Source organism: Schistocerca americana, chromosome 3, assembly GCF_021461395.2.
Source record: "Schistocerca americana isolate TAMUIC-IGC-003095 chromosome 3, iqSchAmer2.1, whole genome shotgun sequence".
Taxonomy (NCBI): domain Eukaryota; kingdom Metazoa; phylum Arthropoda; class Insecta; order Orthoptera; family Acrididae; genus Schistocerca; species Schistocerca americana.
The window spans coordinates 126,387,429-126,411,347 of NC_060121.1; the positions used below are offsets into that span (position 1 = coordinate 126,387,429).

The window sequence follows — 23,919 nt, forward strand, 5'->3', positions numbered from 1 at the left end:
AAGACAAGTGAAGAAGTGAAGTCGACTAAAAAATTAACAAAAGAGCGTATCTTGTCGTCTCTTTAGATCATTCTGTCATAAATTATTTCTTTGCAATCTGAACCTACACAGAGAAATTATTATTTTACGGCTACATGATAAAAAATTTGGCACTGGGGACGCTATACAGGTAAGTATGAATTTAACCGTTTGTGCGCTGTCCCGCTCATACCACAAAACTTGAGCTTATCTAGAAGAATTTCATGATTCACACAATCAAAAGCCTTTGAGAGATCACAAAATATCCCAATGGGGTGATAATTGGTTATTCAATGCATTTAATATTTGATCAGTAACAGCGTTTATAGCATTTTCTGTTGAGAAGCCTTTCTGAAAACCAAATTGACATTTTGCTAGTACTTCATTTTTACAAATATGTGATGCTACTCTTGAATTCATTACTTTTTCAAGAATTTTGGATAAAGCTGTCAGAAGTGAGATTGGGTGGTAGTTGTTAGCATCAGATCTATCCCCTTTTTTATGCAATCGTTTAACAATAGTGTATTTCAGTCTATCTGGAAAAATGCCCTGTTTCAGTGAGCTACTACATATGTGGGTGAGAATCCTACTTATTTGTTGGGAACAAGCTTTTAGTACTCTGTTTCAAATGCCATCAATTCCATGTCAGCTTTTTCTTGTGAGTTAATTTATTATTTTCCTAATTACAGTAGGAGAGGCGAGTTGAATTTCAGTTTTATCAAATTGCATAGGTACTGCCTCTTCCATATACTGCCTTGCATTTTCTAATGAATAGCTGGATCCTATTTTATCTACAACACTTCAAAATGATTATTAATAATGTTTTCTAATTCTGACTTCTTGTTAACAAACTTTTCATTGTGTTTGATAGAAATCTGGTCTTCCTGTGCTCTTGGTTGCCCTGTTTCCCTTTTCACAGTAGTCCAGATTGTTTTAATTTTATTATCAGATGTGCTAATCTCAGACATAATGCACATACTTCTGGACTTTTTAATAACTTTCCTTAATACAGCGCAATAGTTTTTATAATGTATCACTGTTTCGGGATCATTACTCCTTCTAGCTATAAGGTACATTTCCCTTTACTGTTTACAAGATATTTTTATCCCTTTAGTAAGCCATGGCTTTTGACATGGTTTCTTACAACTATATTTCACCGTTTTCAAATATACTCACAAAGGTACACCTCATCCCAGTCTAACTGTTGCAAGCTTTCCCTAAAATTTGAAATTGTAAAATCATTCATGGAACATGCTATTTTGGAGGGCTGTTTTGCATTACTGTATGGAGCTATATCATATACTGTAATTAGCTGTGCATCATGATCAGACAGACCATTCTTAACAGGAAAAGTTTTTATTTGATTAAATTTATCTTGCTCTATGAAAATGTTTTCTATCAGTGTGCTGCTTTCCTGTACCACCCGAATAGGAAAATCAATAATTGATGCCAAATTGAAAGAACCAAGTAATACTTCAAGGTCAAGCTTTCTGTCGGACTCTTTCAGAAGATGTATGTTGAAATCCCTACAAACAATAATTTGCTTTGACAGGTAGCACAACAAAGAATCCAAGTTTTTCAAAAATAGTTAAAAATTTCCGAATGGGGACCTATACACAGCTACAATTATGAAAGTGCCATTATTTAGCTTAAGCTCAAATGCACATGCTTCTATAAGTTGCTCTATAATGTCTCTACTTACGTGTGCTGAAAGCTTATATTCACCTACGTTTACCATTTCCATAGCTGTGACTATATGATGTTCAGACAGGCATAGTACATTTATTCCACCTTCAGTTTCTAAATCTTCTAAACAAACAAGAAGATCATCTACTTTGTTTTTTAATCCCATGATATTCTGATACAATATATTAACATTATTTTTCACTGTGCTTTTATGTGAATCTTGTGACATACTAACATTATTTTTCACTATACCGTTATGAGAATCTTGTGATATTTTCACATCTCTAGCACCTGCCTCTCTAAATTTCTCATTAAGCCTAATTTCAATCAATGTAGAATGACTGGACACCAATCTTAGCCTAAAAAAAAACTCCCATGAGTTTCAGTGCAGCCCCCCTCCCCCCCTTAAAGATTTTGCTACCATCCCAGCCAGTTTACCCTTCCCTTCCCTATTGAGATGCAGGCCATGTCTTATGAAGTCCCACCTACCAATACCATCAACAGATACCAAACCTGTGCGTGACAAAGTAGCCTTCCAAAGCAGCTGATCTAGCTCCATATTGACCCTCCTGACGGGCTGTTCAGTTGGGGCCAGTCATACTGCATCAAAGCAGGAACCAAGCCGACATTTGTATGGTTCGTTGCAGATGCTATTTTTACCAGGTCACACTCAATATTGTAGCCCTGATCCCTATCAATACTGTTTCCGCTCCACCAATTACCACAACTTGACCCTGCTTTGTAAAACCCTTGCACAATGAACCTACATTCTCTATCACATGGCTAAGACATGCACTGGGCTTGAAAATACTTGTGATCTGGTACCTGTCACCTAATTTTTCCTGCAAGATCTGGCCCACACCTCTTCCATGGCTGCTACCTAACAACAGAACTTTCCTCCTACTTTGTACTTTTTTTTGCAACAGTTGGTTTCCTAGTGAAATTCTGGTGAGTGCTCACTACACTTACATCTACTTGAGCCTCTTCCTTAGTTGACTGAGGTAGCAGAGCAAATCTGTTGTTTGTGCCAATGATGAAACTGTTTGATACTGTTCTCTTTCTGTGGCCCCTGTTCCTTGCTACCACTTCCCATCTGTCTTCACCCTCCTCCCCCCTTAACCTCATCAGTTCCTCCGTAGCACTATCCAGTTTAGCCTGAAGGGCTCTAATCTTCCCTTCCTGTTCTGCTATTTTCCTATCCCTTGAACATAATCTGCAATACCATGGAAGAGAGCCATTTACTTCCCTGATTCCCATGCCACTACATTCACCCCAGTGTAACCATCTGCCACACAGCTGCACAGAACCCCAGAACTGACTTTCCTATGGCAGCTCAAATACTTCTCGCTCATGGTTGTATACAACATTTTTTATAAAATTTATCTAGACAATAACAGTAATATTCTATTAACTACAGATCACAAAAGTCGCTTAAGTTATGTGGAACACTAATATACATGTATACTATTAATATAGTAACATAATGAAGTTAAACTAATGTCCAAAATCAAAACTTGTATACCCGAAAAATTAGATTGTGTATGTGCGATACGTACTTTATGTGTTTTGAAAGGAAACAAAGGATAGAACTTAAAACCTGTACTTCGCTAAATAGATACGGTACTATTAAATATATGTGTGATGAAAACAACGTAAATTCTTGACTTAATGCTTAAAGAATATATGTAAACGCATGTCTAAAGTACACGGAAACCGGCTCTTATTTTATGTTTTTGTTTCTTTCCAAGAAATACTTTAAAACAATTGAAACCTTCAGTAGATAATATAAAACAGACTCTAATTAACTTTGTTGTGGTGTAATATTAATTTAATTGACAGTTATTATAGAATTACTGACTTATCTTCATGAGCTTAATATTCAAGCATGTGCGATCTGTGCCAGTGCTGCCAACATGTGTTTTCTGTATTTTAAGCTCAAGCAAGCTGTTTGTCAGATGGTCACATTGCTGATCATTTATGAATGTGGCTGCCTAAGAGGAACTAGTCAGTACTACTTTTGGTGTAATTAAATTTGCAGTAGATTAAAGACATTAACAAGAAATGATGCCTGAGTTTACAGTTTATATCCATATGTCTCTTCATAAAACCTCTGTTGCAATTCATATATCCATGTCTTTGTCAGGCATTATCATGCATATTGTTGTTTAACTTTCCACCATTCTATGCACGATTCAGCTTTACTTGTATTAGAAACCCACTGTGTTACAAAGCCTGTATTCTGAGTTCCCAAATCACATAATATTTGGTAATATTGTGGTTTGAGACTGTGTGTCATTTGTTTACTTGTTTATTGGCCACCTGCCAGTTTTATTATAAAATTTATTTGTACATACCATTAACATTATTTTTTAGCTCTTTGGTGTCATTACTTATTTAAGAGTCTTATTCATATCTTATCTCTCAAAACTCGTTTTCAGAAAGTCGGTTGATGAGTTTTGTGTTTCTGCATTTTTTCTGTTGCTGCAGCATAACAACTCTGAATTAAACCAAACATTATTTAAAAAATTTGTCACTTCATTAACTAGTAAGAAAAATATTGCCAGGGGACTGGATGATGCAATCATTGCCAGTGTAACCTCATTGCGTTTATGGGGAAGTGAAGAATTTGGATTTACTACCAGTCTTGCAGAACATGTGCTGCACAGCAATCACATTTAGGTTTTTGAGAGACAGACATAGGTTTTGACTCTTTTTGAATAGACTCATGAGTACTACCAGTAACATCTAACAAACAATATATGTTTTGCTCCTTTTCTTAATAATCTCCAGTAAAGATACCTCTCGATTTATTCAATTGAATTTTTATGGCTGTCCACAGAAAAGATTTACAGTGACATTGATATTCAAGAACTGCACAAGTTCTATACTTGCTCACTTGTTGGAATATGAGTTGATAGTTGCATCTATAGAATCATGAGATGGCAGGCATAATATATGAATGCAGTGAGTACGCAATGAGTGTATGAATGCAGTGAGTACCAGAAGGGTAGCAGTCTGAGAAAACATGTAAGATGACTGTCACCGACAAAATCACATGGCTGTCTAAGAAGAGCTCTTCATTACTTCTTTCAGTGTAATTAGATTTGCAGTTCAATAAATATATTAACAGTAAAAGATGCCTGAATTTATAGTTCACATCCATATGTCTCTTTATAAGAAGCTCTGTTGTAATTCACATGTTGCATGTCTTTGCCACAGACAAAATTAAAGTACACTATTTGTTTGGAGAGAAGAGATGAAATCTGTGGTCACATATAAATGAATAAGTGTAGTGTTTAGTAAGTCTATGTAAGAACTGATTGAAGGGATCATCTGCAGCATAGAAATTATCTAGACGAATCTGAGGAGGGACTAACATCTATGTCATGAAAACATAGGTGCCATGATGATGATGGTAGTAGTAGTAGTAGTAGTAGTATTTATTCATCCTTTGATCATTTTGTACAGCAGCATGGACATGTCACTTAGAAGGACACTGAATGTAGATTGCGTAACTGGAAACAAGTTTTTTGTCCTAATTATGTACAAGTACAATGTAAATTGTATATTCTATCTCATCTCTTGTCAATGACACCACTTCACACATTATTTTACTCTTCAGTTATTAGCACACTTCAACAGCTTTTGGAATGCCCAATGCCTGAAACAATCAAAACATGGAAACCGTACCAGATCAGTCTTTATATAAAAGTCATAGTAAAACATGTGTATAAGTGAACTAAATGACAAAACTGTGTGAATGTGAATAATTTTTGTATTACTTGCTGTAAAAACTATTAGATATCATCATCATCATCATCAAAACTTTCTTAAATATATCTAACAATGGAAAGTCCAAAATGGAATAACAACAGTATTATGAGAAGGATAAATTTCTATCACCATATAGAGTCGCAGAGAGGACCAACATAAAGCCTGCCATTCATTCAAGCTTTTGGACAAAAGGCCTTCCTCTGAAGTTGAAAAACAAACACTCATTCACACAGGCACAACTCACACAAGGATACTACTGCCTGTGGCCAGACTGCAACAGCACCTGCTGGGAGAAGCAGTCTGGTGTAGGGTGGGTAGTGGGTGTACGGAAGTGGCTGGTGCGAAGAGAGGGAGGGGAAGGAATAGCTGGGCAGGGGTGGGGGAATGTGTTGTGCTGCTTGTGGGAGCGTACAGGGACATAGTGGAGTAGGATAGGTTTGTTAGGTGCAATTGGGAGGCTTTGTGGACAGCAGGTGAGAAGGGAAGGGGAATGGAAAAAGGAGATAAATAAGGCTAGTGGGTATGTTGGTGGAATAGAAGGCTGTGTAGTGCTGGAGTGGAAGCAGGGAAAGAGATGGGTAGGTGAAGGATAGTTGCGAGTTGTGCTTAGGTGAAAGTGTGTGTGTTTTCTACTTCAGAAGAACCCCTTTTGGACAAAAGCTTAAATGTATGGCAGCTTTTTTATTTGTTTATCTGTAATTCACCATCCTCTCCTAAATTCAGAGCAGGAAAAAAATTAGTACACCTTTTCAGAGGTTTCTAATTCGATCAAGATTTATTGCTGCAGCAGTGCATATGGAGTACATGAAATGATTACATTTACAGATCAGTAGCACAAACAGTCTGTGGTACCAAGTATCTACCAATGCTGAAACACACATGTTAGTACATGTTATAGCCTCCATGGGCAGCAATGCTGCCAGTGCCTCTGGCACCCATCGTACGGATGGTGAATGCTGTCCTTGGATACATTATGCAACGTCTACTCGACCCATTCACATAGTTCAGTAAGAGTTGTTGGTTGCTGAGTTGGTTGAGTCACTTCTTGTGCCATCATACTCCACAAGTGTTCAATTGGAGACAAGTCCAGATATCGTACTGACCAGGGAAGTTGCTGCATGTCCTGCAGAGCATGAAGAGTTTCACTGGCAGTGTCGGTGAACATTATCCTGTTGGAAGGACACATCACCTTCCTGTTGCAAGAAAGGTAAAAATATGGATCTAATAACATTCTACGTGTAGCAAATGCTGGTTAGCGTCTTCTCCACACCCCAGACCATAAGGCATGGGGTAGAGCTGCGTTTCTTGGACAAATGCACTCTACAAGACTGAGTTCACCAGGTCTATGTCGTACTACGTGCAAACAGTCGTCACCTGAATGCAAGCAGAATCTGCTTTCATCGCCAAAGACCACAGCGCACCATTCAATCTTCCAAGTGATCCTCTGATGGACCAGTCAAGTCGTGCACGTCGATGCTGTGGCATGAGAGGAAGATCGGCTAGAAATGTGCGTGCTCGTAGTCCTACTGCTAATAACTGGTTCGCAACAGTTCGTGTTGACACATCTGTGCTCACAAGCACTCTTATCTGTGCTGTGGTAGCTGTACGATTTGCCACTGCTGCCCTTACAATATGACGATTCGGGTGGGCATCTCTGCTGCACGGATGTCCAGAACCTCATCTACAGGTATGAGAATGTTGATGAGACCACTGATATCAGCATCGTTGCACAACTGACACAGCATATCCAACTTTTGTAGCAGTTCTCTGAAACGACTATCTCACCACTCAGCAGACCACAATTTGACCCCGTTCATACTTGTTCAGTTGAGTTGGCTGTAGGAAGCACAAATGCATCTCTATGACATGGTTGTCTGTTTGCTTCATGTGTTTGCAGAACACTGTCTGCAAGCTTTCTTTATTAAAGGACAGACTCAGATGGCACTCTGGCAACTGTGCGACTATGCTACCTGTTGGTGGATGATTTTGAAACCATTACTAGTACATCTAATATTGCCCAGGTGGCATGTGCCATCATCAGATCAAAATTGAAGTCATCTTTCCAGGTGTACTAATTTTTTTTTCCAGCAGTACTTAGCTAATATTTTTACATTCTTTGTTTCTACAGCCAATACACTGGAGAGTGCTATAGGTTTATACAGCTTGTTTCTTTGATACAGAGCCTTTGTATGTACTTCTCCATGAAAATTGTTCGTATTTCTAGTTTCATAATTGCAACCTTTGTGTATGCACAGTCCTACAAGTTCAAAATCATAAGTTTTAAAAATTATTCCTGCATGATTCAGTATTTGGATGGATTACTAGTTTCAGTTCGCCATCTTCAGATCGTAAAACATTTTTGATTAGTGTTGGTGCCATTACAGCTTCACACATCATTAAAATCTTTCTAAAAATGACAGCATCCATACATGATATAGTTGAAAGCAGCTTCTCATCGTTTTGACCAGTATAATTGAACGATGGTCATAAAGCATGTTTCTCTCTTCAGCCTGCCCAGTTTTCTCCCTTTTGCACCATGACCCTCACTGCTTGCCCTGAAACTTGAGCCATGATTGGTTGCTTCAATGTAACTCTAGCAGTGCTGTGTTTGACTCTGCTAGCATTCAACTAGCTATGTGATCAGCTGCAGGGTAATTTCTTTGGCCAAATAGCAAGGTTGCAATGTAAATGTAACAAGGCTCCCAACGTACAGGGAGGTGTGATGTGCCAGTAGCGAACAGTGAGATGCCAGCAGTGAGGTTGCAGCATAAACATAGCCTTACACTCTGCAAGACTACATCCCCATTCACTACTCTCCTTGTCATTAATTATCACCTCAAAAAAATCAGTGTGCAACAATGAAACGCGGTGATGATGGTTGGCCTTCTCTGCATATCTGCCTATTGGTGCAACACATTTTTCCCAATGACAGATGACTTGGCAGAGACCCAGGTTTCACAAGCCTTCATTTTGCACCTTGAAGATCACCTCATCCTCATTTGTGAACTGCTTGCCATGCAGTGGTTTCTTCATCCAAGGACAGAAGATGATGTCACTGGGTGTCATATCAGAGGGACGGGGTAAGGCAAAATATGATAGCCCTCAGAAACAGCAGGTGTGACTTTGACTTGAGCACAATAAGCTGGAGCATTGTCACGGAGCAAAAACACCCCTTTGCAGCCTCCCATAACACTTCTTCTTCGGAGACTCCGGTAACCTCATCAGGAAATTTCTGTGTTATCCTAATCTATTAGCACCAATCCCTAGCAACACAAAAAAACATTCAGCATTACCTTGCCTGATAATGGCTGGATCTTAACTTGTTTGAGAGTGATGTTTAAGCCACAGGTTTCTGCTGCTTTCTTTGCTCCTCTGTATCGTAGTCATAGTGATACACTCAGCAGTTGCCCATGGTGATTAAGTGGCTAAAGTAGTAGTCTGGTTTGGTGTAACAGAGCTGCAACATACCCACTGTTGCCGCAGTTCAGTAGGCTTTCTGAAAGGGTGGGAGCAGTTGCAGAAACCAGTGGGCAACAATCTTTGTTATGTTTGAAATGTCATGTAAGATGTTGAACTCTGATCCATAACTGATCTTCACTTTCTCTGCCATCACATCAGTGGAGATATCCAGGTCTTCTAGCCCCAGCACATGCACTTCTCTTGTGATTCCCTGTTCTTCACAGAGATATGGCCTGCTGTTTCGTTCTTTGTCATTCAGACTTGTTTGACCACACTAGAAGCATCTCCACAATCTAAACATTGTGTCATATGATTGTGCATTGTTGTTGTACTCTTTCACCAACTCAGCATGGATTGTTGCAGCATTGTTCCCCATCAAATGCAGAAGACAAATTGTCACACAGTACTCCATTCTATCAGTGGGCTGTACCACTTTGTTTTGGCTTCTGTAGCAGGGTGCTACGGTAGCATGGCACATGTACAACTATGATGTAATGTATTCTAAGCTAATTGTTTGCTCTTAGAGATGGAAGAAAATCCTTCGCCGGCCGCAGTGGCTGAGCAGTTCTAGGCGCTTCAGTCCGGAACCGCGCGACTGCCACGGTCGCAGGTTCGAATCCTGCCTCGGGCATGGATGTGTGTTCTAAGTTCCGGGGGACTGATGACCTCAGTTGTTAAGTCCCATAGTGCTCAGAGCCCTTTGAACCATTTTGAAAATCCTTCTTATTTTTTAATTTTATAAATAAATTATGAACAAATTAAAGGTATATAACTGAGAATAATTTAAATGCAAGTTTTATATGTTTCATCACTTTTTCAGTTGATTTCTGTTAGTGTATTATGTCCTACATTTGTACCATATTTTTGTGACATCACTTTGTGAAGTTCTCGTACAGGTATGTTAAATACTTTAATATTAGTTGTGATACCGTGAATAAAAGTTTGACTTGTGCAGAACACATTTATTAAAGAAAATGGCTGGTCTCTCACTATACAAAAGTGTTACCCTCGTGGCCACCAAGGCCACAATGCCTGCTCCTTGCTCTTAAAGACTGTTCCAGCACCCCTTGTCTGACATCACATCCACTAGCCACATAGGATGCATTCACTACAACATTGCAACATAAAATATATCTTTGACTACATATGTAGCTATTTACTCTATTTAAGTGGAGGCTATCACTTGTGTTGTCACAACTTTATATTGTTTTCAAACAGCGAGAGTTGCATCTTGCTGGTGGAGGGGGGTGGGGAGGGGGGAGATAAAAAGTAATTGGCATAAATCTGTGCTCATCAAAAACTAGGTTGATGAACTTCGGCACTTACGACACTTCGAGATGACAATGTACTGACAGTCATGTGCATCTAAATTTTAAGTTAAAACAAGTATGCTGTTTTCAACAAAACAGACTTTAAGACCTTTTCTTTCACAGCTACAACAAGAACGAGTCGGGACCAGATTGGAGACACAGCTGCCTCTTTCAAATGAGCTTCTGAATGAGTCTTCCACAATTCAGAACGCCAAACCAGTTCCTGCTGTTAATAATGGTGGTCCATACAGTTCTGGATTGCCTACGGATAGCGTTGCAAGTGCACACTCACTCCCTAACTTGGTGGTTCCTTCAGCAGCTCCTGTTCATACTCTCCCTCTTCCTGTACCAGCTCCACCTCCTCCACCGTCTTCCGTTGTGCGATCACCACAAGCACTGAATAACCAAGTACCACCAGGAAACCGCGCCAATAACTACTGGGACAATTTCCGGAGGTAAATGATCAAATCTGAAAAGTATTTACATTTACCGTTGTCTTAGTATTTTTTGCACACCTAATTGCCATTAGACTGATATTTCTGATCATTTTCTGATATGCAAAAATTGTATACTTCAGTTTTATTGTCGAAGTGTAAATGATCCTTAGGGTTTATCTTCTTTGATATGCCAATATATTCTTGTATAATATTCATGTCTCAGGAATATTTATTGCCATTGTACCTACCAGTATGTTAAGAAGAAAAGAATGTTTTAAAATATGCAGTCTTGTTATTTTGTTCATCCATAAAGTGTAATTTACTGAAACTAAGTTGAAGATGGATATATTATCATCATTCAGATGTATGCATTAGTTGTCTTAACAAAATTGTATGTGTATTTCAGGCGATTGTTGTGTTAAAATAATGTCATATTGAGTACCAGATTTTTACCTGGTCATGTTTCTGAGAAGTAGCATTTAGCAAATGAGTCATCTTCATATCTGTCACACAAGGAACCTATTTTAAAACATCTGCATGTTGCATCCTCTTAATTTATATGTGTAATTTGTACAGCACCCAGTACATTCGCAAGTTTTCTTGTACATTCATAGTTGCTCTTGGAGGGAGAATTGGAAACTGTGTTGCAATTCGTAATGGGACAACACTGATATCAAAATGTTGTATGTAGGCTCTGTTAAAAACTTGAATTACATTCTTATACTGAGTGTAATTTGTTTAAAATAAAGTAAAGCATGGGAATGGAGTAACTTTATCCATTGTGTCAGCCTACTGTGCTATAGACTGAGATTTTCCACAAAACAGTTATTTCTTCCTAACTATCATTTTGACTGGAGTGACCTAAAGGTGTAGAAATTACACCAGAGGTCATATTTTGATTAGACTGTTACAAATATCTATGTACTGTACAACTGCTAATTTCATGATGTATCCTAAAATTAATTTTGAAGTGGAAGTTGGTACCAGCTGGCTTTGAGATGAATCAGTATTACAGAATAAGACACATTAAGTAAATTTCTCATATTTACCCAGTTCTGCAGAATCCATGTGCAGGACTGTAACTAGTAAAAAGTATAGAGATCTTACAGTAATAATGTGTGTCTCTTCATCCAAGTTGATTCTATGTGGGAAAGTAACACAAGATATTGATTCTGTTTAGCTGCCCTTTACATACTTCCAGTAGTGTACTTGAGTTGTAGGTGCTCACCTTTAATGTTTTTGGGTAACTGGTTATTTATTTCAGTGAGAATGAATGTTTAAAATTAATAATTGAAGGCAATTTACTCATTAAAAATGAAAGCCAAATATCCCTTGTCTGATGGGAAGACGTAATGAAATGCAGAATGCCTTGGTACCTTTAGTTTTCACTGACTATTCTCAAATAAAACAGATGAAAAAAGATAAAAAGAGGTTGATATGCCACTCAGAATGTGGGGCGAGAGACTCCTGTGTTAAGTCAAAAGAAAAAGAAGTGGGTTATCTACAGAATACTGTGTGTGTGTGAAATTCACAAATCTCAACTCGAATTCCAGAACCTTCTTTGACATTTTAGTACTTCAACATGTTCTGTTAAACATTCATCTTTGGTTTGAATGGTCACTCCTCCCTTCTTACAGAAGAAAGTTAATTTCAATTACTGCAAAAGACGTAACTTTTGTTTTCCTGAATTATTGATCCATTGTGTTCTGATTATTACAATTGTGCAATTTTAAGATTTTCTAAATTGAATTTTTCTGGGTGGCATATATCAGTGTAGTCACTACAATTAGTACTGAGGTGTGCAGTTCATTCATACGATAAGTGACAGTTGATTATGTTGCTTGCTGTTACTTACCAGATATTTTCAGGGAACTTCCATGGTACCAGAATTGTATATTGTTTTCCATGCTTAATTTCAAAGTTATGGAAACATTGTTATGTCACCAGATTCATGTAGAACTGTTACTCAGTTCACAAAGTTAACACAAAGGTTTGGCATGGCAACAGATCTGTCAACATTTAGCCCACATGTAAACTATTTTTCTACTGCGTATACCTAAAGACGGGTTTTAGAAAACATGAAGTGTTTAATATAAAGCCAACTTTTTAAATTTGTTAGGCATATTATTACTTTGCACGCAATTTAGTAGTATACTTTCTCTGTACAGTGATGCCCACACTGAATCACTGTAAGTTACTGCCTTTCAAATGTTCTTCTGTTCTTTTCAATATTAATTACTTTGTAATTATTTTCCCCTTCTGAACCACTGATGTATTTGGGTTGATTATTTTAATTAAACTAAGATTATATTTTTTCTTGGATGTGTGGAAGGAATACAAGCAAAGAAATATATGGTGGTAACTTTTTTTTGTGGTTGAAACTATACACAAAGCAGGGTGTATACACACCAGGACATCTAGGAGGAAGTTTGGGAAAAATGTGGAAATTTTTCATCTGGGAAAAACCCAAGAATTTTACAGAGTTACAGGAAGTTTTCATTGTTCGACCTTTCAGTTACATTTTTGTAATTTTGGCTGATAAGAACAGGTACTGTAACAAAGAATTTTATGTTAGCCTGCTACTGCAGAATAATAGTACAGCAATAAAGATAAATGAGAGAATAACACCAAAATGAAACTCTAGTTGTAAAGAAAATGTGCCATTTAAACAACAAAACACAGTGCACACACCAACACCTGCTGACAGCAAAATGTAGTCTATGCAGTACACCATAACAACAGACTGCTTTCAGTGAGTGTGATGTCACATTTCTTACAGGTCACAGAAAAATATTGTGAGTGGTGGTCTGAGAAGTATTACTGTCAAAGTAAATACCCTTTTACACAAGATGAATTATGTTACATGTGAGAGTGTGCAATGAATTTCTTAAGTCACAAATTGTTTGACTCTCATTCAAAACTTAACTCTTTGAGGACCAGCCACTGACAAAAATTTCCAGCCCAGAAGACCAGCCATTTGTGCCATTATTTAAAATGTGCACATATGTGTTTGATATATGTTATTTAAAGGGTAACATGTGCTAAAAGACCAATATTATATGTGAAAGCTTAGCTTTTCTTGTAGCTATACCAATGCATATTAATTTAAAACTATAACTTTTCCCGTTTGTGTCTTCACGCTACTTAAGTCCTGTTGCTATTGGCTGACTACATCATGTACCCTATGCTCTGAATATCTGCTGTCAGTGGCTGGCGAGATCATGTGATATGAGCTATAATTGTCTGAAAAAAGTAATCTCGATTTCAGTGCCTCAGAAGCTACTGTGCTGTAGCTGGCAGAATTCGTATTTATTCTTTTGTAATATGAAAATATGCAGTGTACATGTTGCCATGCATTGTTTTTTGCTGGGTTTCATTTGCTAAAGTGCCAGGAAGTTCTATACCCATGTGACCATGCTGGAGGTAGGTGTGATTGTGCAGAAAACCTTACAATAATTCAACACACTTTCACATATTTCCTTACAAGACTGCAAAACTGATTGTTTCAATATAGAATCCCAGAGTGATTTGTAATAAAATCAAACATTTCAGCATCTCCCACAATCTCTCAGAATTCCCTGAGAATTCTATTCTTGATCACACAGTTTTAGCGAAAGATGTTAGTTTAACAAATTTGGTTCTTTTGCTTCTTACAAGCTCATATCACAGTTTTACCGTTGAACTGGCTATCTTATCACTGTTAGTCAAACTGTGTGTTGTATTTTGAAGTTAAGTGGATTCATTAAATCTCAACTCACTTGTGGAAAACAATACTAGGTTAATCTTCTGAAAAATTACCTGGGTGTATATGTAGCAAGAAATGAAATTTCACAGATCTTTTCCAGATTTCCTGCTTAAAAATATGCTTTTTCCCAGGTGAAAATACTCTAATACACTGTACCCCAGGTGGAAATATACTATACCTGAGGTGAAAGTGTTAAGTGACATTATATTTTCCCTCGAAGCTGTAAAATTTATCAATCCATTGAATGGTAAAGGCTTACCTCCAGCATGGTCACAGGCCTCGGGTACCTCCATTATTTCCTGTGTGTTCTCTGGGTCTAGGTTCCTTTCCTATTGCATGATTGAGAGTGCAACTGGAAGTAATGAGCATGTGAGTATTTGTCACATAGCTGTGGAGTCATTATTAACACAAAAGCAATATGTTTGTATGCTGATTTGTATTTGAACTCTTGCAGTTTGTAGGTGGACTTGAATATTCAGGCTTTGGTTCTTTTACACTAATTTCAGGGCAAATTAGTACTTTGCCAACTTTCTTATAGTTTAGGCATTAAATTAACAATGATCGGAGTGTGAAGACCATTTGGTTTGAAACATGCATCTTTGCTGTAAAAGTCTATTCATGTCACTTTCCACAATTACAGCCATTCAAAACGTGTTATACTGATTGACACTTTTACTTTGCTCCTGTGTGGAGGATGCCGGGAGCAGAATCTTGCGACTGACTTGTAGCACATTGGCTGCTGAGACAATCCCTGCCTCCTATTCCTAGAGCAGACACTTTATAGTGTGCAAAAGAAATGAACGTGTAATGGATTAATGTGTCACAGAAGATTATAGTGAGTTGTTAGAAGGATCAGGTATAGCCTTTGCACTTATTTTTGCTAATATTATTAACAGTCACTATGCACAACAGCACACATGGATCAACACCATATTCACGATGACTAGTTTTTGTTATGGGGCACAATACTGTTACGTAGCTATGGTTGATGCTGAGCGTAAATATTCTGGAGTGGCATGAAGTCAGCCAACTTCCACTGACCACAGAAGGGCCAAATAAAAGTGTGTGATAAGTATGTATTTAAGGTTATCACACAATGACACAGCACAGCAGAGAATAGTGGTGGGCAGTATATTAGTCATTATTTTGTTTGATTATGAGGTACTGTAACTATTTACCAGATGGATTGAAAGTGAGAAATTTGGTTACTGTTCAAATTTTAGAATACTGTGTAAATACGTTCCACCTTTTAATCAGTTTTAGAACAAATTGGTGACATTCAGATGGAACAAGAAAGAAAATTAATCCGGAATTAAATGTCAAAAAAACGAAATAAATCATATCAAATTAATTATCAATGAAATTGTCTGTAATTGTTATCACAAGGATACATTAAAATGTATCCTTGTGATACATTACAATGTGGAAACCCAGTTCTAAGCAAAGAAGGGAAAGCAGAAAGATGGAAGGAGTATATAGAGGGTCTACACAGGGGCGATGTTCTTGAGGACAGTATTATGGAAATGGAAGAGGAGGTAGATGGAGATGAAATGGGAGATATGATATTGCGTTATGAGTTTGACAGAGCACTGAAAGACCTAAGTCGAAACAAGGCCCCGGGAGTAGACAACATTCCATTAGAACTACTGACAGCCTTGGGAGAGCCAGTCCTGACAAAACTGTACCATCTGGTGAGCAAGATGTATGAGACAGGCGAAATTCCCTCAGACTTCAAGAAGAATATAATAATTCCAATCCCAAAGAAAGCAGGTGTTGACAGATGTGAAAATTATCGAACTATCAGTTTAATAAGTCACAGCTGCAAAATACTAACGCGAATTCTTTACAGACGAATGGAAAAACTGGTAGAAGCTGACCTTGGGGACGATCAGTTTGGATTCCGTAAAAATGTGAGGCAATACTGACCGTATGAATTATCTTAGAAGAAAGATTAAGGAAAGGCAAACCTACGTTTCTAGCATTTGTAGACTTAATTCTGAAGGTGGCAGGGGTAAAATACAGAGAGTGAAAGGCTATTTACAATTTGTACAGAAAGCAGATGGCAGTTATAAGAGTCGAGGGACATGAAAGGAAGCAGTGGTTGGGAAGGGATTGAGACAGGGTTGTAGCCTCTACCCGATGTTATTCAATCTGTATATTGAGCAACCAGTAAAGGAAACAAAAGAAAAGTTCGGAGTAGGTATTAAAATCCATGGAGAAAAAATAAAAACTTTGAGGTTCGTCGATGACATTGTAATTCTGTCAGAGACAGCAAAGGACGTGGAAGAACAGTTGATTGGGATGGACAGTATCTTGAAAGGAGGGTATAAGATGAACATCAACAAAAGCAAAACGAGGATAATGGAATGTAGTTGAATTAAATCGGGCAATTCTGAAGGAATTAGATTAGGAAATGAGACACTTAAAGTAGCAAAGGAGTTTTGCTATTTGGGGAGCAAAATAACTGATGATGGTCGAAGTAGAGAGGATATAAAATGTAGACTGGCAATGGCAAGGAAAGCATTTCTGAAGAGAAATTTGTTAACATCGAGTATAGATTTAAGTGTCAGGAAGTCGTTTCTGAAAGTATTTGTATGGAGTGTAGCCATGTATGGAAATGAAACATGGACGATAACTAGTTTGGACAAGAAGAGAATAGAAGCTTTCGAAATGTGGTGCTACAGAAGAATGCTGAAGATAAGGTGGGTAGATCACGTAACTAATGAGGAGGTATTGAATAGGATTGGGGAGAAGAGAAGTTTGTGGCACAACTTGACTAGAAGAAGGGATCGGTTGGTAGGACATGTTCTGAGGCATCAAGGGATCACCAATTTAGTACTGGAGGGCAGTGTGGAGGGTAAAAATAATAGAGGGAGACCAAGAAATGAATACACTAAGCAGATTCAGAAGGATGTAGGCTGCAGTAGTACTGGCTTTCCTGAGGATTCTGATGAATGTTGAATGCGGAGCAAACAGTGAGCAGCAAATTGAGTCATGTAGCTAACTATGGGAACCTACACCGTGTACTTTGGTTTTTTATGAACATCTACCATGCTTAAACTGCAGTTTGCCTGAGTCCATTTGAATTGCCTTTAAAACTGGAAAAATACACAACGGTGATATACATTTCTGCAGGAGATGGTAAAAGTCCAGACAGAGGCTAGTGGCAGGTGGCCTACTTACAAGTATGTATTCGTGCAACAGTGTTGTCGTGCTCAGCGTGAGGTATGAAGGGAGTGAAGAGGGTGTGTCAGCTGCTGGTTCGGCGCAGCCATTGAGATGGCGTCGGGAAGACTGTAAGTTTTGAAGCAAGAGACATTGTAACATTTTCACGTCGGTATAGAAGTGAAATTTGATACGTATTTGGCAAAAAACAGTTGCATTCTTGAGTTCCTCTGTAATTACAACCTCAGATATCACAACGTACTCAGAAGAAACAGCAAAACATTTGTAACAATGAAGATATGAGTTTCATATCTGTTCTTTTTTGACGATGGTGGTGATAAAAAGTAGTGATACGAAAGACCACAGGTTTAGTAAACAAAATAGGTAGTGAAGATAAAAATTAATGTAAACCATTTAGTTTTGTTTATTTTATTTCTTCTTGTTTTATCAAAAGGTAGACAATCAATAAATGGCATAAGTTTAAAATAGATATAATGCTAAAATTTTAGGCAGATACTTAATGTCAATAAAACAGTTTGTAATTTTGATTAGTCACAATATATTATAAATAATTTTTTCCCAAAAAGCCTCATAACAAAGGGTCATCTTCTTTTCATGGTTGTCTCATAATTGGGTAAATACAGTAGTGCCACGGGGAGCTCGAAGGTAGGGCACAGTCATCAGCCATAGGAGTCAGAAATGTAATGCTTGCCGTGGGTACTTTTCTAGCTGCAAAACTGAGCTCAAGGTGCATGACATGGCTGTATTATCTTACCCAGCCAAGACAACAATATGTCTGCACTCTAGGATGCCAGATGTATGGGGCTGCTGGGATCATGCCTGGCATTCATTATGCCCAATCTGAACCCATCGTTTCCATGTTTGCATGACAGTTATGGGATCCTGAGCTGAGTGTGCAGCAATGTTGTTTAACAACAAACCAGAGTCTTGATTGACCACAATTCTGCCACACAGTCAAATTCCAATATATGCTGGTGGACATTTCTTCTTTTTATATGATTTCACAAAGTAACAACAGTAAAATGGGATATCCAGATGAGAAACTTACTGCGTGATGTTAACTGACTCCTCCCTCTCTTCTTGGTAGAACAAATTCATGATTATAAGTGTAAACTACAATATTGTGTATGTTCTACAGTACTGGGATAATATTTCCTTATATACTGTATTTTGTCCTTGGCAGCGAGTGTTCATCGGAGACAGGGGTATCATCATGAGTGTCAGAGGGAACTGTGAAAGGACCGCTGTTATTTTCAATATTCATAAATAATCTGGTGAGCAGGGTGGGCAGCATTCTGCGGTTGTTTGCTGATTGTGCTGCGGTGTACAGGAAGGCGTCGAAGATGAGTGACTGTAAGGTGATACAAGAAGACTTTGACAAAATATCTAGTTTGTGTGATGAATCTAAATGTAAGTTAATATGGATGAGTAGGGAAAACAAACTTATAATGTTTGGATACAGCATTAGTAGTGTTCCACTTGACACAGTTATGTCATTTAAGTATCTGGCAGCAATCTGAAGTTGGATGAGCATGTAAGAATTGTAGTAAGAGGGGTGAATGATGGACTTTAGTTTATTGGGTGAATTTTAAAAAAGTGTGGTTCATCTGCCAAGGAGACCACATATAGGATGCTAGTACAACTTAACCTTGAGTACTGCTCAGGTGTTTGGGATCCGTACCAGGTTGGATTAAAGGAAGACATTGAAGCATTTGAGAGGGGGGGCTGCTATTTTTGTTACTGGTAGGTCTGGACAACATGCAAGTGTTGTGTAGGTGCTTTCGGGATATCTTGGAGATAAGCCGATGTTCTTTATGAGGAAGACTATTAAGAAAATTTAGAGCACCAGCATTTGAAGCTAGCCACAGAAAGTTCCTACTGCCGCCAACATAAATTTCACAAAGATAAGATACGAGAAAGTAGGGCTCGCTACTTTGTGAGGTTGTGCTGAAATGCTAATCATTAGCATATCCAAGCTGTAGCACGCTTCATGCCAATCTGGCATTTGTTGCATATCATGATCATGGTGTTGCAATTTTAATGGCCAGTAGTATACCTCACGGCTTTATTTGCCATTGTGGCTGCATGTTTCTGTGAAATTACTCCCTGATTTCAGCCTTTGGAAGTATTTCAATTTGAAATTTGTGAATGGCATTTTATTATTATTATTATTTTTTTTTTTCATTCTGATAAGAGGTGGTCTGTTGTTGGCATTACCATTTATTTTTGTTTTCTACAGTTGAATTCACAAAGATACCCACCAGTAATTAGTTGTCAGCAGCTTTACGATTGCTTTTTTGTTATTGTAACAAAAGACAAATCCACATCATATTTGGAACTGGTTGGTTACTGCTGTGAACCACACAGATGTTTTGAAACACTTACAAGTAGTCCCACCTGAATAGTCAAATAATACAATTTTTACACTGATGAGCCAAAACATTATGACTATTTGCTCACCGTGAGGTTAAATGCCTTGTGGTGGTGTTGCAGGCAAGTGACTCAGTAAGGAAAGAATGTAAGCAGAAGAGAGATGAATGGGCACTCATTATAGTGAAGATGTGGGCTGCAGATGCAGAAATCCATTGATATAAGAAGTTTTGACAAAGGGCACATTGTTGCGTAGATATAGCTATAAACGAGAATCTGTGAAATGATGAAGCTGATTGCCTGTTGGCATACTGCTGTCATGAGCACCTATGGAAAGTGGGTGAAGGATGGTGAAATAACGAGTAGACCATATGGTATTAGAGACCATGTCTCCTCACAAAATGTAGAGGCCAGAGGATGCCCCTCTGTGTAATCCAGGATAGGCAATGATCTGTGGCAGATCTGATGACAGAGTACAGCACAGGTACAGGCACAAGTATTTCAGAGCACACCATACAACGGCCATTGTTGAACGCAGAGCTCCACATCACACGACCCCTACATGTTCCTGTGTTGACCCAACAGCATCACCCGTTATGGCTTCAGTGGGCACAGCATCACTGAGTTTTCAGCATAGTCAATAGAAATGTGTCACCTGTCAAAGAATTGCATGTCTTGTTACACCAGATTGACGGTTGGGTCCTAAACGCTGTCATCCAGGCGAATGGCTGCACAAAACATACACGGCACCACAAATGGAGGCTAATGAGTGCAGAATTATACTGTGGGGTACATTGAATTGGGCTTCCATGGGATCTGTGGTGATAATCAAAGGCATTATGGTTGCAGTGAACAACATGAACGTTATTGCAGATTGCTTCATGCATGAAGTCTCCCCCCACGGTGATGACACCTTCCAGCAGGATAACTGTCCAGGTTGCAATGTCAGAATTGTGTTACAGTGCCTGATCTGTACCCATTGAGACACACATCTGGTGCTAGCTGCATGTCCATTAACCACGATCTCATAATTTGCAGGAATTGCTTGACCTGTGTAGACATCTGGTGGTGCCGCATACTTCTTGAATCCTGTCAAGGACTTGTAGAATCCATGTCAAGCAGAATCCATGTTGTATTGTGTTTGAAAAGTGGAACAACACACTATTAAACTGGTGGTCACAATGTTCTGGCTCATCGGTGTATATCTAGTATGTGTTTCTGCAGCATAAATGAAGTTTTTAATAAAACAAGTTAACTTTATCTGCAGAATGGAAAAGTATTACAGTTGAACATTATTTCTTTAACAACAACAACAACAACAAAATCATCAGTTTTTGTACATATATTGTTTTCAATCATAGATGAATTAGGAATCATCACTAATAAGTAGTGTGGTAACTATAAAACTTTCAATTGGGACCATGGTAGCTAATATGGTAAAACTTACTCTCACATATAACAAAAATTGGTTCAGGGAACTTGGAATTTCAACCTGAAAAGACCTGGAAGTCTCAGGTAATTTTTTTCTTAAAGCACAGTTACTCTTTATATAATAAATTTAAAAAATTCTGAAAAAAATGATTTAGCTTTTCTTCATTCGCCTAAATGTTTTTTACAGAGCTGCAACACGTAATAACTATCTTCTTCCTTTCCATACTGTGCTGTGTGCTGAACGAGTACCATCCTCCCCACCAGTTTGGCAGTGCTCAGGACGTGTAACAACGTTGCACACGTAATTGCAAAACAGACAATGAAGTGAATGTCTAGAGCATAAGTAACAACTGTGATGGTGGAAGGCTGGACATATCACAGAGCCCATGAAACAATAATCACAGAGTTATTTTGATTACTATGTCAATCAAAGTGTACTGATTGCCTGTTAATAATTCTGGAGGTGTAATTGTGTTTGTTTCATACAACTCTAATTTCTGTACATCAGGGCACTTTTTCAGTTGTTTGTTTTCCGTGTTTAAATGCTGATTTATCATATTTTTATTTACATATGACATTAGCAATAGCTATATTAAAATCTACACAAGATGGTATTCAGATTTTACAGTGCATTTACACAATAAACCAAACAGTGAAGGAAAATGCCAGCGAAGAATAGAATGATTGTAGTTATAATAGATGTTGAACAAAAGCCACTGAAGGAATTTAATGGCTACATGAACTTTTCAATACAATGATACTGTTAAAACTTAAAGGATTGTCAGAATAAGTGTGCAAACCATTTATCTTACTTTTGAAGTTAGTTTTATGTTCAGTTGACTCACTTCTGCATTGGCACAGGCTGGAAATAAGGCAGAATCTGAAGATGAGAAAAAGAAAGAATAGTGCAATCAGATTGTGCAGTATCATTATCTAACAGATCTTCATACAGAAAAAAAGATAGTCTCGATACAGAAGGAGTACTTTGAAAATGACTGTACTAGTACAGCACTAATTGTACATAGAAAAAGTACTTAATTGAGCCTTAAACATATGGTGAGGTAGGAACTGCCAGTAAGAGGTTGTTTACATCACAATAAGATATGTTGACCTGCCACTCATTGCACTGGAATGAAGGTAAGGTAGTGAGAATCTATGTGGCACTGACACAAAGTTACTTCTGAAAGCATTAAACTATCAAAAATGTTGAAAGTTTAATTGCTACACTTCACTCCAAAACACCGTTGGGCAATTTTTTAAAGGAAACCATTTTTGCCATTGACTGTAGAAATTATTTATTTCTCAATTGCAATTTCAGCTGTTGGACCATTTTCAAGTGGTACTGCAAAAAATTTTGCTTCGGTACATGTCAGACTTTAAAATCCTCTGGCATGTATAAATGGGAACTGTGTGTTAGAACATTGATGTGTAGTGACCTATTTGAAGGATGTTGACATCAGTAACATTTCACGATGTTCAGAGCTTCGCACTCATCTGATGTTATGGTATGTCTACAATGAAAAGGCTTATTTTTGACAATGACGTGTATATGTGTTAGAGGATTTTAAAGTCTGACATATGGTGAAGCAAAATGTTTTGCAGTACCACTTGAAAATTGTGCAAAGGCCGAAACTGCAGTTGTGAGCCAGCCGTGGTGACCTAGCGGTTCTAGGTGCTTCAGTCTGAGAACCACGCGACTGCTACGGTTGCAGGTTCGAATCCTGCCTCAGGCATGGATGTGTGTGATGTCCTTAGGTTAGTTAGGTATAAGTAGTTCTAAGTTCTAGGGGACTGATGACCTCAGATGTTAAGTCCCATAGCGCTCAGAGCCATTTGAGCCATATGCAGTTGTGAAATAAATAATTTCTGCAGTCAACAGCAAATATCATGTCCTTTTAAAAAGTCCATGTGACTGTGAACCCCAACCGGGCAATTGCTGTGTACTGCAACAAACTATGTTCTGCGTACAAATAGGCCAGTTCCGATACTTATTTTGCACATTCAGCCTCAAGGCAGCTTTCCCACCCTTTTTCCTCTGAAACATAAGTCATACAAAAATGAACTATCTCTTTTCACACCTTAAATCCTAGAATCCATGGATTGAGATGGTCAGATGGATGCAGAATTTCTTGACTTGCGGAAAGCATTTCATTCAGTATCACACCAATACCAAAGCTCATTAATATAAGTACGATCATTTGAGGTATCAATTGAAATTTGTGAATGGATTGATCAAACAATGGATAATCTAAGATGGAATATAACAAATGTAAAAGTGTGGTGGTTTTAGTTGCCTGAGACTGCAGTCGTGCGTGAGTTGCATTTACGTGAGTGTGTGTGTGCGTATTTGTGTGTGTATTGTTGATAAAGGCCATTGGCCGAAAGCTATAAGTGTGAAAATCTTTTTGTTGTGCCTATCTGTGACTGAGAATCTCTGCTATATTGTGATTGGATTAGGGATTTCCTTCTGAGGGCATGAAATGTTATCTTGGATGTAGAGTTA

At 38.1% G+C, this 23,919-nt stretch overlaps 1 protein-coding gene across 4 annotated transcripts in view; it reads left to right on the plus strand.

The window, feature by feature from the left end:
* Window positions 1-23,919, plus strand: part of LOC124605781 (pericentriolar material 1 protein-like) — a 378,792-nt gene that overhangs the window by 155,751 nt on the left and 199,122 nt on the right. For all 4 annotated transcript variants that reach the window (XM_047137665.1, XM_047137667.1, XM_047137666.1 and 1 more), the window contains one exon: window positions 10,371-10,702. In XM_047137665.1, coding sequence (XP_046993621.1) covers window positions 10,371-10,702 — 332 coding nt within the window. The remainder of the gene's footprint in view (window positions 1-10,370; window positions 10,703-23,919) is intronic.